The sequence below is a fragment of the Sorghum bicolor genome, chromosome 3 (assembly GCF_000003195.3).
Source record: "Sorghum bicolor cultivar BTx623 chromosome 3, Sorghum_bicolor_NCBIv3, whole genome shotgun sequence".
Taxonomy (NCBI): Eukaryota; Viridiplantae; Streptophyta; class Magnoliopsida; order Poales; family Poaceae; genus Sorghum; species Sorghum bicolor.
Genome location: NC_012872.2, coordinates 68,688,974 through 68,703,066, shown reverse-complemented (window position 1 = coordinate 68,703,066; position 14,093 = coordinate 68,688,974). Strand labels below are relative to the sequence as shown.

General features: G+C 47.0%; 1 protein-coding gene across 1 annotated transcript; it reads right to left on the bottom strand.

Moving 5' to 3' along the window:
• On the bottom strand, positions 830–8,325 carry LOC8062396. Its single transcript, XM_002456666.2, has 9 exons — positions 7,829–8,325; positions 7,519–7,736; positions 6,824–7,311; positions 5,942–6,733; positions 3,956–4,032; positions 2,726–2,974; positions 2,382–2,599; positions 1,853–2,292; positions 830–1,767 (listed from the first exon to the last, which is right to left on the bottom strand). The coding sequence occupies exons 1-9, from the start codon at positions 7,950–7,952 to the stop codon at positions 963–965; spliced, it is 3,411 nt and encodes a 1,136-aa protein (XP_002456711.2). The 5' UTR covers positions 7,953–8,325; the 3' UTR covers positions 830–962.

The following is a 14,093-nucleotide window of genomic DNA, read 5'->3' as shown; positions in this document are numbered from 1 at the left end:
AGTGTATGAGCTTAGCTTAGCTCTTCATAAAGAGCTAGCTTAATTACTATTGTCTCTCCTTATTGAGTAAAATATCCTATGAGCTAGCGCGCTCTTAAGGCCTTGTTTAGTTTCCAAAAATTTTCAAGATTTCCCATCACATCGAATCTTTGTACACATGCATAAAACATTAAATATAGATAAAAATAAAAACTAATTGTACAGTTTATCTGTAATTTGCGAGACGAATCTTTTGAGCCTAGTTACTCCATAATTGGATAATAATTGTCACAAACAAACGAAAGTGCTACAGTAGCCAAAGCCAAAAATTTTCGCGAACTAAACAAGGCCTAAGACAATGTTGGAGCTGCAATGGCACATTATTCTCCTCTTAGTAATATACTTGCGGCAACATTTTGAAGTCCTTCTAAAAACATATGTTTTCCAAAGATGATATCTAGAGGTCCAGAGGCTACACATTCTTTTTTTTTTCAGGCAACAAGGACACCTCCAATAGTATACTAGATGTCATCTCATATTATTTGTACGCTTCATATGTAAAGTGTTTTTATTTATATATTATATCTCAAAAAACTAGCTCTTCTCTTCCCGCTAGCTTAAAAATCTGTGTTTTCTCTCTACTCCACATGGCATCTAATACTAGTTTAAAGTTGGCAATTGAAGATCCCCTTATAGCAACTCTAATAGTTTTGCAAATTTTGTTATTTGCCAACTCCCAAAATAATATGGGGATGGCCCATTTGAGAATATATAGCCTCAACTAGCCCATTTGGAAACTTAAACCAAGTGTCCTCTTCCCTAGCCCATTTTGGAATCATAAATCAAGAGATAAGGGGAAAAGTAGTGTGTTAACACCAGAATCCCGTAGCAACTCCGTACTCCGTAGAGGGCTGGCTCTCTACAAACAACTACAGCTACAGGCACCCCTCAAAGTGATCAGTACGGCTCAAACTGCATATGTATCACACGAGATCACCACTGCCACCATCATTGCCACTCTTTCTCTTGTAAGCATACACTCGAGAGAAGAGCACAAAGGCGACGAGCTCCACGGCGCAGAGGCCAGTGAGCAGCCAGTAAAAGTAGTCGAGGTGGGCGCGGTTGAGGTTGTTAGAGAACCAGCTCGTCCCGCTCCTCGCTGTCGTCTTGTCAATGACGGAGATGAGCAAGCTGCTGAGGAGGTGGCCGACCCCGAAGATGCTCAGGAACAGGGCCAGCCCAAGGCTCCGCACCGCGTCGGGGACCTGGTCGTAGAAGAACTCCTGCAGCCCGATCATGGCGAACACGTCGGCGACGCCGATGAGGATGTACTGCGGGACCATCCACCAGAGCGTCATAGGGAGCTGCGCCTTCGGGGTGTTCACCAGGCCGGCTTCCGTCGCGACACGGAGTCGTTTCATCTCGACGAGCGCGGACAGGGCCACGGCGACGAGGGAGAGCGCCAGGCCGGCGCCGACCCTCTGCAGCATGGTGATCCCCGTCGGCCTTCCCGTGTAGCGTCGCGCCAGGGGCACGAAGAGCCTGTCGTACACAGGGATGAAGACGACGATGCTCACGCTGATGAACGTCTGCAGCGCCGCCGGCGGCACCTTGAACCTCGCGCCGATCCGGCGGTCCAGCGTCGCGGCCTGCTTCGTGAAGAACGTCGACGTCTGGGAGAAGATGATCGCGTAGATTATGCACGACGCCCATATGGGCAGCAGGCGGAGCACGCTCTTCACTTCCTCGACGGCGACGGCGTTGTCCTCGTCGCCATCGCCTAATTTTCTGCTTGCAGCAATGCACGGACCGTCATGTCATGTCGCACATGACGCACAGCAGCAAAGATTCAATCGGAGCAGTGGAGATATACCTGGTGCGATGCTTGGGCGCCCAGCTGTGGATCAACGCCAGCAACGCGTTCCCGACGCGAGAGAAGGGGCTGGCCTCCGTGGTGGTGTAGAACCGGTACGACCTGGTCCCGAGCAAGAACAGGGCGAGCGAGGCGACGATGACGATGCAGGGGATGCCGAAGCCGAGGCCCCAGCCGACGTTGTCCTGCACGTAACTGGAGACCATGGTGGTGACAGCGGTGCCGGCGCACATGCCGAAGTACCACCAGTTGAAGAACGAGCTCCGCGCCACGCTCTCCTTGGGGTCCTTCTCGTCGTACTGGTCCGCCGCGAACGCCTGCGCGCACGGCTTGTGCGCGCCCTCGCCGAGAGCCACCAGGTACAGCGCCACGTAGAAGATGGCCACGTGGCCGCCGCGCAAGGCCGGCAACGCCGCCGACAGCGACAGGGAGCCCATGCTCTGCAGCGGAAACAGGGCAGCGCGGTTGAAGAACAAGACTGGGCTACGAGAGCGAGCGGCCGGAGACGTGCGGGGGACAGGGGACTGACCACGACGAAGATGAGGGAGGCGAGGACGATGGCCCGGTACCGGCCGAGCCAGGCGTCGGCGACGCACGCGAGCGGCAGCGGCAGCATCTGGGAGACGCCCTTCCACGCGTCGATGGACGCGGCGGCGCGCGCCATCGGCTGCCCCAGTGGCCCCGTCAGGTACGTGATCAGGTTCGCGGCCACGCCCTTGTACGCGAACCGCTCCGCGATCTCCATCGCTGCATGAAAGCAAGATGGGGGAAAAAAATGATTGTCGTAGTCATGTCGATGTATCATGTATGCGCGATGTCAGCTGTCACGCACAGCCGTAGCAAGACGAAGGAGATCTGGAGATGGGAACGTACCCATGACGAAAACCGACGGTTTCCAGCCGCCGGTGGCGGCACGAGAGGCCGGCTGGCCGCGGTAGTCGGTGGCGCCGGCGACGGTGTCGACCATGGCTGGTTGGTACAGCACGAGGGAGAGGAGCTCGCTCCGATGACACATGGTGAAGTCGTCGCAGGTTAGGGCTTTATAGGTAGGCGCGACGCCTGCAGAGTCGACAGCCAGAGATCGATCGAGGCTGCGCTTTGCTTTCCGTAATCTCCTCCCCTCTTAAACGCCTGTGCGTGTCAAACTGTCACGTAAACGCTGCCGCGCAGACCGCATGCGGCATCCGCAGGCACGCAGCACGCTCGTGCGCCCCCGCAGGCACCATGCGCGCGGGGGAGCCCACGGCGCCGCGCGTGCGAGCGGCACGCGTGTCCGGGCGGGCGAGCATGAGGAGGCACGGGTCCCGAGCGTTTCGGTGTGACCGCTGGAGCGAGGCCGTCCGATCACGGATCGTTGGCCGTGATCTTCCTAGCATTTATTTTGGATACGCCACACGCATCTTTATGGAGTTGCCTTGATTTGCCAAACGGGTTGCTTCGGAGCTTTTTTTTTTTAGGCCTCGTTTAGTTTGAGAAAAATTTTGGATTTCGCTACTGTAGCACTTTCGTTTGTTTGTGGCAAATATTATCCAATCATAGACTAACTAGGATCAAAAGATTCGTCTCGCGATTTACAGATAAACTGCGTAATTAGTTTTTGTTTTTATCTATATTTAATGCTTCATTTATGTGGCGCAAGATTCGATGTGACGGAGAATTTTAAAAAAATTTGGGAACTCTAAGGCCTTGTTTAGAAAAAGCAACGGATGGCAGGTGTTGCCGAGCAGTGCACGAAACCGACCGTGCTGGAAATGTTATGCTTCGGCACGCATCGGTATGAACGTTTCACAGACCATCCTGTTAAGGTGTTACCGATAAGCTTTTGTCATGATGTCCACAAGAGTGAAAATGCACAGACCTGTGCTACACCAATGCAATTTTAGCAAACACCAACTATTTCTTTCTCAACTTCAATTTCTCCACGGCAACTCACCGAAAGGTTAGCCTTCCTCTCTTTTTTTTTAACATAAAGGTTAGTGAACCTGTACGAATACTGGATGCTAGTTGCCAGAACGTGGAGTGAAGAATCTAGCTCCCTTAAAAACTCATCAGTATTTTTCAAGTATTCAACAGGCTAGATCAACATAAGCCGACCGATATCACTTGCATCTATAGCTAGACCATACTGAAGTGCCATCCTAACAGCCCTACGGGATACGGCTCTAGGCTTCATCGCCATACTAGAGTAAAAGTCCCATAAAGAACACAGATATTCTAAAGCAAAAGAGGTTCCTATATCCTTTGCATAATGCCTATCTGGCTATCTCCCAAGTCCTAACATGTCGTCAACTGTCTTTCGTAGTCACATCATGGCAAGACAAAAGGACAAATCTGCAATAGCTGCAAGACAACAGTATATTCATAAGAGTAGCTCTAAAAGTCTCTTATATCGAATATAGATTTTGGTAAAAAAAATCCCAATAGCTTGTCCAACTATCTCTCTAAATATCTATTCTCTACTCCAAAAGATAGAAAATGAAGCTAGCTTTCCAAAGTGTCAAACAAGATATAGAGAGAGTTTATTAAAGATCGAGAGATATAGAGTGTGATTCTCGTTAAAATAATTTCCCAAATAAGAGTTTAAAGAGTTGGTTTAAGAAAGACCACCAGAGACGCTTTTAGCATTTAAGGCCTTGCTGGGGTGGATAGGGGTGAAAATTGAAGTAAATTTCACCTTAATCTACCTAACACATGTAAATTGAGGTGAATCTGACGACATCAAAAACAAAATCTTAGATGAAACAGATTAGTAACTTTCAGGTCTAGTTAACCGAACAGTTGGGCCAAAGCCCAATAATATCATTGATGCATATTAGGGTAGATGGGCTCTTAATCTCAGCTCAACCATGGTCTCATTCCTAGTTGTGGGTGCCTGTCCTTTTAAGTTTATCTTACTATTGCTAATCAGATGTCATAAAGAAAATTTCAAGCTAATTCTTCCCAAATATGCTAACGAAAAATATAAATCCACAAAATCTCGCAACAACCAAAAATATTTATTTTTTATTTTGATATACTCTAATCACCATAGTTCATAAGTCACGTGATCTGTTCTACTTTATAAAAAAATATTCACCTCTATCATTATAAAAGAATATATAAAATAACCCCTAATTTTATATACAAATTATCTAGTCTCATTGTGAAATATACTTTAAATTAACCACCATATCTAAAAATACTCACTCTGCCACTATAAAAAGAGATATAAATTAAATGAATTAGAAGTATAAATGAATAAGGTATGAAGAAGACATGTGGATATAAATTATCATTAAGATTCTGTTTGGCACAGCTCAGCTTCACTAGTAAAGTTGTTTTTTTTAAAAAAAAAGCTTCGTGAACAACTTTCTAAGTAAAGCTTAGCTGTTTTGAAAAAGTTGTTTGGCAAAATAGCTTCACCAATAATTTTATACATAGATGAAAGAAAGAAATGAGAGAGAGCGCTAGAGTAAACTACTTTTTCAGCTTCATCCAACTCATGTCTTTGTGAGAGAAGAAGAAAAATAATTTCACCTATAAAGCTATTTTGAAAATGAGTATTTGGCAACAAAAAAAAGTGTGAGCTATGCGAAATAAGCCCTAAATTATCATATCAATTGAAATTGGTAGCACTAATCATCCCATCCTTTTTTATGATGGTCCAAATCATCATCTTAATATTTTTTACCCGTTGGAATCATCTACAACATCCCTTGAACCATGCACAGAGTTAATAGCGGCCAAACGACAATAATAGCGAATTCAGGTGGGGAGCAAGATAAGAAATAAAAATCAGGTGGGGAGCAATTCCCCCCGTTGACCTTAAAAAAAAAACAGAACAACAATAGCGAATTCTAGGTGCTATAGCGTCCGCTAAGTTTTGTATCTTTTGTAGTGGTAGCGCAATAGAGCATAGAGGACCGCTACCACTATAGCAGACGCTATTACGGGTGCTACCGACACTATTTATTAGTACTGTGCAAGTATAGTATCATACCAAGGTTTAGCGTACCGAACGTTTACACCTCATTACCTCAATCATATATATCAGGTATCACCATTCGCAGCACCGTAAGCACTAAGCATAGAGTACGTCTACTGATCTACATGACAGCATCATTATTGTCGTGAGACACCCTCTTCTTATACACGTAAACGCGCGAGACGATGACGAACGCGGCCAACTCCACGGCGCAGAGGCCGGCGAGCAGCCAGTAGAAGTAGTCGAGGTGCGCGCGGTTGAGGTTGTTGGAGAACCAGCTCGCCCCGCTCTTCTTGGTGGCTCCGTCGATGGCGGAGATGATGAAGCTGCTGAACAAGTGGCCCACGCCGAAGATGCTGAGGAAGAGTGCCAGCCCGAGGCTGCGCAGCGCGTCGGGGACCTGGTCGTAGAAGAACTCCTGCAGGCCGATCATGGCGAACACGTCCGAGAGCCCGAACAGCACGTACTGCGGCACCATCCACCACAGGCTCATCGGCAGCGCCGCCTTGGGCTGGTCCACGAGCCCGGCGTCCCTCGCCACGCCGAGCCGCCGCATCTCCACCAGCGCCGCCACGACCATGGCGACCAGGGCCAGGACGAGCCCCGTGCCGATCCGCTGCAGCATGGTGATGCCCGACGACAGGCGCGTGAGCCGCCGCGCCAGGGGCACGAACGCGCGGTCGTAGACCGGGATGAAGACCATGATGGTCACGCTGATGAACGTCTGCAGCGCCGCCGGCGGCACACGCAGCGTCGGACCGATCCGGCGGTCCAGCGTCGCGGCCTGCTTCGTGAAGAACGTGGACGACTGCGAGAAGATCACGGCGTAGATGATGCACGTCGCCCAGATGGGGAACAGGCGCAGCACGCCTTTCACTTCTTCCCGGTGCCCGGCGTCGTCGTCGCTCGCGAGAGTGCTGCCAAGATGATCAAAACAACTTTCGTTAACTCACTAGTGTCCGTCGACCTCGAGAACCAAACATCGACAACGACAGGTAGGGAATTACCCGTCAGATTGGCTCGATTTGGAGCCTTTGATGAGCGCGATGAAAGCTCGGGCGAGGCGAGCAAAGGGGCTCGATTCGGTGGACGTGTAGTAGCGGTAATTCCTGGTGCCGAGCAGGAACATGAGGAGCGCGAAGACCATGACGAGGCAGGGGATGCCGAAGCCGAGGCCCCAGCCGACGTTGTCCTGGATGTAGCTGGACACCATGGTCGTGACGGCGGTGCCGGAGCACATGCCGAAGTACCACCAGTTGAAGAAGGAGCTCCTGGACACGGACTCCTTGGGGTCGTTCTGGTCGAACTGGTCCGCGCCGAACGCCTGCGCGCAGGGCTTGTGCCCGGCCTCGGCGAGCGCCACCAGGTACAGCGAGACGTAGAAGACGCCCACTTGCGCGGGGGACGGGGAGCAGGCCAGCGAGCTGGAGGCGTAGCTGCTGCAGCCGTCGTGGTGGAACGCCGGGAGCGCCGAGACGGTCAGCATGCCCATGCTCTGCGGTGAAGCGAAATGGGTCAGGCGATCACAGCTCGCGACGTGGACGCACGGAATCCACGAGCCCAGCCGAGGTGGACGCACTTTTTATGCGAAAGTGCGCGCGTTCTCGCCCAAATGGGTGACATCAAAAGGCTACGATCCGGCCATCCGCGGCAAAGGAGAGAAACGGCGGGAGTGCAGAGAGCCAGAGAAAGAGGAGCTGACCACGACGAAGAGGAGGGAGGCGAGGACGATGGTGCGGTAGCGCCCGAGCCAGGCGTCGGCCACGCACGCCATGAGCAAGGGCAGCATGGTCGCCACCCCGCTCCACGCGTTGATCGCGGCCGCCGCGCCCGCGGTCGACTCCCCCAGCGGCCCCGTCAGGTAGCTGATCAGGTTCGCCGACACCCCGTGGTACGCGAACCTCTCCGCTATCTCCACCCCTGCACCGATCCAACCCAGCTCTCTCGGTTAGTCAATCCTGGCCGGCCGCCGCATCAGTGTGCGTGCCCAGCGAGGAGTGCAGAGGCCGTACCGAGGACGAACATCGCGGCGGACCATCGGCCGGTGCCGGACCGGGACGCGGGCCGCCCGCGGAAGTCCACCGCGCCGGCGACGGCGCCGTCGGAGCAGGGCAGGAGAAGGGTGTTGGCGTCCATTGCCGTGCTGCCCCGGTACGCCGCAGCTGCGTGTACGGTGTGGTGTACTGGAGTAGAACGAGGCGACAGGCCGCGGCGATCACATCACCATATACTGGTGCCGCTGGGGAAGAGGATCAGACCGGCTCGCATGGTGCCAGACGACTTTCGGACAACGGGGTACACGACACGACACCCATTTCATTTGCTTCTTTTTTTTTTTTACTAGCAACTTGCGTACCACTATGGTCTATGACTCATTATTTTCTTTGAGATTATTACCACCCTAAACTTTCATTTGCTTCTTTTGTTTACTGGCAACTTGTAATCTGTTCGTTTGAGTTTAGTGTTTTTCTCTTGTCATAAATTAGCGAACAACGCTCTCCCTCATGATTTACCACTATAGGCTACGACTCATTATTTCTTTGAGATCATTACCACTCTAGTCTTAAGTATACTCTCGACAGCTTCGGATGGCTGCTTACCGGTTACTACCATGAGTGACGCGCTGGCGGCTGGTGGCATTGCGTTCATGCACCGGAGCACGACGAAGCGGATGACGAATTGCCGCCGCAACAGACAGCACAACACAGTAGCTCGATGGGTGCGGCCCAGCCTACGATCCATGTGCAGAGTCGGAGGCTCACACGCCAACCAACTGTTCTTTTAGGATTAAACTACTTGAAGAAATGTTCTTTTGCCGTCTGAGATATTCTAGGAAGGGGGACAGGCGTAGAGCGAGAGGCGATCCACCTGACCTGGGGTTTGTTGCGAGCCCGCTTGGCCGGTTGCGGCTGGCGGAATCGCGCGGGCGCACCCGGTATGTTCCTGGATTTCTTGTGAACCATCGGTGTCAACGATTTGTGGGCTCCTTGGGTATAGGACTGCTGATTCTGAAAGGGATGTAAGTTCAGGCCTCGGGTCCCAGTAGTCTGACGTGTCGATGGAAGGAAATCCTTGGACATTTGAACTCGTATAAGGACACTACTACAAGTAGTATTTGTATGGGCTTTCACGATCGGGTAGGCAGCACTGGAGTGTTCACCATATAGCTATTAGCGAACTTGACGGCACCATAGGGTTAGCCCAAGGATGGAAGGTCCGGCGAACTCTGGTATGCGCAGCAGATCCCATGCGCGTGCCGGCCGCGCCGCGGCGCACGCCCACACGCGCGCGGCGGCGGCGGCCCGCGTGGTCGGCCCGCGCCTCACCTGCCGCGAACGGAATGGGCGTCCTCTGGGCACGCCACCTCGGACACGTTCGCCGCTTACGTGTAGTAGCTGCCCACCTGCTGCCCCCGATGACAGATGTACACATGGAACGGGCTGCTGCTCCTCGTCCTCCTTCACGCAGCAAGCAACACTGCGTCATTTCCTTTTTTTTTTTTGGTGAAATCCAGTTGGGCGATCCGCACGCGTAACCTGTCGCTACGCTGAAGAAATCTTGTGGCTTTGTACTGAGCGCGACCAGTGATGTAAAAAATCGCGCAGGCGTGTAGTATAATGCGTAGCAGCTCCAGCACGTACACTTGCTGCTCTGTGTAATCTAACAAGAGCGGCAAAAGTAATAATAATCAAGTTGCACGGTGAGTCGGCGACATGACATGGGTTGATTTTTATGCTCGACAAGACAACAAAGTAACTATACCATTGATTACTAGTCGTAGAGTTCGTATGCTTAGGCCTTGTTTAGTTTTCATCAAAATTCAAAAAGTTTTTCAAGATTTCCCGTCAAATCAAATCTTTCGACACATACATGAAGTACTAAATATAGACGAAAACAAAATTTAATTACGCAGTTTGCCTGTAAATCGCGAGACGAATCTTTTAACCTTAATTAATCTATGATTGGATAATATTTGTCACAAACAAACGAAAGTGCTACATTAGCGAAATTCAAAAAGTTTTCACATTTAAACAAGGCCCTAGTCCCTCTGTCCCAGATTAACTGTTGTTGGAAGAACAGTTACATGTCCTGAATTAATCGTCGTTGCCTAGGCCTTGTTTAGTTCCAAAAAATTTTGCAAAATTTTTCAGATTCCCCGTCACATCGAATCTTTAAACACATGCATAAAATATTAAATATAGACAAAAATAAAAACTAATTGTACAGTTTGGTCGAAATTGACGAGACGAATCTTTTTAGCCTAGTTAGTCCATAATTGGATAATATTTGTCAAATACAAACGAAAGAGCTACGGTGTCGATTTTGCAAAATATTTTGAAACTAAACAAGTCCCTATTCCCTGAGCCTCACTCTTAGCTGTATACTAGTACTGCACTGCATGTGTAATCGTGAGAAGCAACGATGGCAGAGCATTTAGCTCATCACTGTTGCGTGTGTAATCGTGAAAAGTGGATGTGAGATTTATTTAATGTAAAAAATCTGTTGTGATAGTATGTGTGGCACGCTTGGATTCTGACGGCAAAAGACAAACATTAATGGCGTTCTACCCAAAAGGTGCAGAAGGTAAATCATTGCTGCTTAGGGGTGTCTAGGTCTTTTGGCACTCGCATTGATTCTTGAGTCTGGTTCCCCGACGACAAATATTATGGCACGGAAGGAGTATTGTAATTATAATTCTAAAAATATCATAATTTTTTGAAAGAGTACGAGTAATTTACAACTAGTTTTATACATGTGTATTACAAAGGGGAGAAAAACATTAAATTAGAGTAGTGTGCAACAAAATTAAGCACAATGGCCCATGACATGCTCAATATGTACCTACTCTATTGTAAATTATAAGATATTTTAAATTTTTTTAGATATATAGTTTTGCTATGTACTAGATATACATAGTTAAAACAGTGTATTCAGAAAAATCAAAACGTCTTATAAATTGGATTGAAGAAGGTATTATTGATGGGAGACACGATTCTTGATTACGTAAGTGACGTCATAGCTTAGGAGGATTAACGGTAGCATTGCGTGCAATGGGTCAACACACCTAGTCAGCCGAGAAGGAAGTCGTCTCTGACACCCCCTTCGTCCGAAAATAAATGTGTTTCTAAATTTGGTTAGTGATACCAATGCTACCAGTAAAACTACATACATATACCAAGCCTACTCCATGTAATAATTGCACCTTGAGAAGAGAGGAAACTAAAATTGGCTATTGTCTATAGCTATACGTGTACTTATTTTGGGATAAAATTTGAATCCTAGAAGTGCATATATTTTGGGTTAGGGGAGTATGAATTAAAAATACCCCATGGGTTTTTAATGAGTATTCAAAATTTCAAACTAATTTCTAATTGCGCCATTGAGTTCTTTACCAAACTTTTAAACCAAGAGTGAACTTGAGTATATTTGATGATATTTTGGTTTAACACTTTCAACCTAGAACATTCTTATCATAATATTGGGACATTTTTTTATTGATATGTTCTAACTTCTAAATTTAGGAAAAATATTCTAATTTCACGAGAAATTGTGTCTTATGAAGATGGAACATGATAGGCTATAACTTGATCATTCTTAATATGAAGCTCAAAATTTTTTTATTAAGCATTACAACTTTAAGCAAGGAAATGTTCTAAATTATAATGACAAATCATTGTACCTTGATGAGAAATGCTTTGCACTAATAAAAATAATGACGCATGAGGCAAATCGCAAATACTAGAAAAACAATAAAAAGTTGGAACATGACCGTGGGATATTTGAATCGGGTGGTAACAAAGAGGGAAAGAAAAATAAAAAAACTAAAATAAATTTTAAAGCATGTAGAAAGGAGGAGGAAATGAAAATAAAGGAACTATATAAAAAAGGACGTCTTCATGAACGTCAAATGCGGCTAAAAAGACCATGCAGACATCAGAAGGGCCTGTTTGCCTGCGATCATTGGGCAACCAGGACGTTTTTTTCTCCTCAAAATTGATGATGGATAAGAATAAGAAGAAGAAGAAGAAGAAGAAGAAGAAGAAGAAGAAGAAGAAGAAGAAGAAGATTGGGCAACGCGCTAATGTCGGATCAATCTGGCCCACGGCTTGCTACACAGAAGCTGAGAAACGGCTTGCTGTCCTCGGTGCCCGTGGCCCGTGGGCCGGTTGATTGGCCCGTGTTGCGAGGAATCATTGCAGTGTGTGTCTGTGTGTGGTCGCGTCCCAACGAAGAAGTCAGGAAATCTTAAGTTTAATCAAATACGGTAGATTACGTCTCAGTTAAACTGCTTGACATTAAATTAAATTTCTAATAAATAGTATTCATATTTATGGTTCCAAATCAATTTAATATGAAAAATATATTTTATAATTTTTTATCTATAATTGCTCAAAATTGATATAGAAGAACATAACACTATTTTAAAATTACATTCTTTTGGGAATAGAGCGAGTATATACATCTGTTTACACATACAAAACATGGAGCGCTTCATCAAATATTTGCGGACGAGCACCTGTCGATAGTTGAAACGTGCTTTGAAAACCATTAGCCTGCGCCTTCCTTCCCTCGCGCTGGATGACAATCCAACCCCACCTCTCATCTCGTGCGCCCACCAAATCAGTCAAAACACATTTAGGAAACCGCGATTGACATGTTTGGAAAACATAAACACAATTATACATGTTCAATCGTAATTGTATGATACATGGTAACACATTGTTTATTTAGAACTTGTTTTTGTACAAATAAAAAGTAAGCAGAGTTTAAAAATTCGAGTATACGTACAAATGTAATTCTCATGCCCTCTAAAAAGTTAACCGCTCGAATGACCTATTTGCAAGAAGGCTACAACAAAGCCAAAGACTAGGACAAGAGGAAAACTCTGCAAGTCCAAAGGACCTGATTGTAATGTATTGTAAGACATAGCTGGAAGACCTATCTATAAGGAGGCAGAGACCAGCGGAAAATCTAAGGACCTATATGTAAGAAGGCAGTTGATTTTGTAAAAATAAAAAAGCAAGCAGAGTTTAAAAGTTGGAGTACACGTATATGTGTGTGCTTGTGGTGTGAGTGTGATTTTGGAATGTGTGGGTTAGTGCGTTCAAGCTGTACTCAATAAAAATTTTATTCTCCCATCCTCCAAGTAGTTAATCGTGAACAAAACCTTGGAAGCTAACTTGAGGAAAACTCTATATGTAGGCAGGCAGAGACGAGAGCGCAATCTCTCATCCTCTAAAAAGTTAATCGTGAACAAAAGTTTGGAAGCTAACAAAGCCAAAGATTAGAACACGAGGAAAACTCTATATGTAGGAAAGCAGAGATAAAACCGCAAAAATCTAAAAAATATAGAGTATTTGTGTGTTATTTTTCTTGAGAAAAAAAGTATGCTAATGTTTTTTATAATGTTCCAATTTTATTAAATATGAACACTCACGCTTATAAGCGGGTGTTTGAGTTGATGCGCTTTTCCGAGGTGGTGCTAAATAATAACGTCGGCCCTCCTGCTCTGGCTCCGCGCCATGCTCGTCTCTGGCATCGCGGTGCGGGATGGGCTGCATTAGAGGTGTTTGTGACGGTGGCCGTGGTTAGCTTAGGCCTAGACCTAGGCCACGTCAGACCAGCTTTGAGTGTTGTAATAGTTTATGTTTGTTTTCTAGCATATAAACGGTCTGGTTTAGAGAAGATTATATTTGTAAATCATGTTAGAGCCGGACCAAAGCACCAAATATAACTATCTCGCTCCTCACTTGCCCCCCTGCGCGCCGCGAGGAGCCTGGCTCCAAAACAACGTTCATCCCCAGCATGGCAGCATATCTCTAGAGCTAGGCTGAGAGGGTTGTTTTGGCTGGGAGGCTGCACGCTGGGCCAAGTGCGCAAACACGCGCACTTGCAGCCTGGGAGTGCAGACCACAGCCGAGCCACCCTCACAAACACCCCCTTTGTTTCCAGTGGCCCGCTCAGTAGAGTCACGCGGGGCTCTGGTTTGTACCGCCTTGCCTCGTGTTCGTTTTATTTTATTTTCTTGTTTTTAGTAATAAATGACTTTTTATATAAGAAAATTAATAATAATAAAAAAGAGAAGACAAAAAATTGAATGGAAATTTATTTTGAAGAAATTATCTATTAAAAATATAGTTAATGTGTAGAATGTCCGTATGGCATGAAGCATGATAAATATGTAATCTTTTGGTTGTTACTGGCTCACGTAATGGGGATCTGATATCTGCATGTTCTAAAGAGGCGCGAGATGGTGACGGTACAGGAAAAACCAGC

Excerpts from the sequence above, each read along its gene's own strand:
- LOC8062396 (XM_002456666.2), bottom strand. The coding sequence starts at position 7,952 with ATGGACGCCAACACCCTTCTCCTGCCCTGCTCCGACGGCGCCGTCGCC. Across the intron at positions 4,033-5,941 it reads GACAATAATGATGCTGTCAT|TATGGCGATGAAGCCTAGAG; the intron begins GTAGATCAGTAG and ends CTTTTACTCTAG. Across the intron at positions 2,293-2,381 it reads CCTCCCTCATCTTCGTCGTG|AGCATGGGCTCCCTGTCGCT; the intron begins GTCAGTCCCCTG and ends TTTCCGCTGCAG.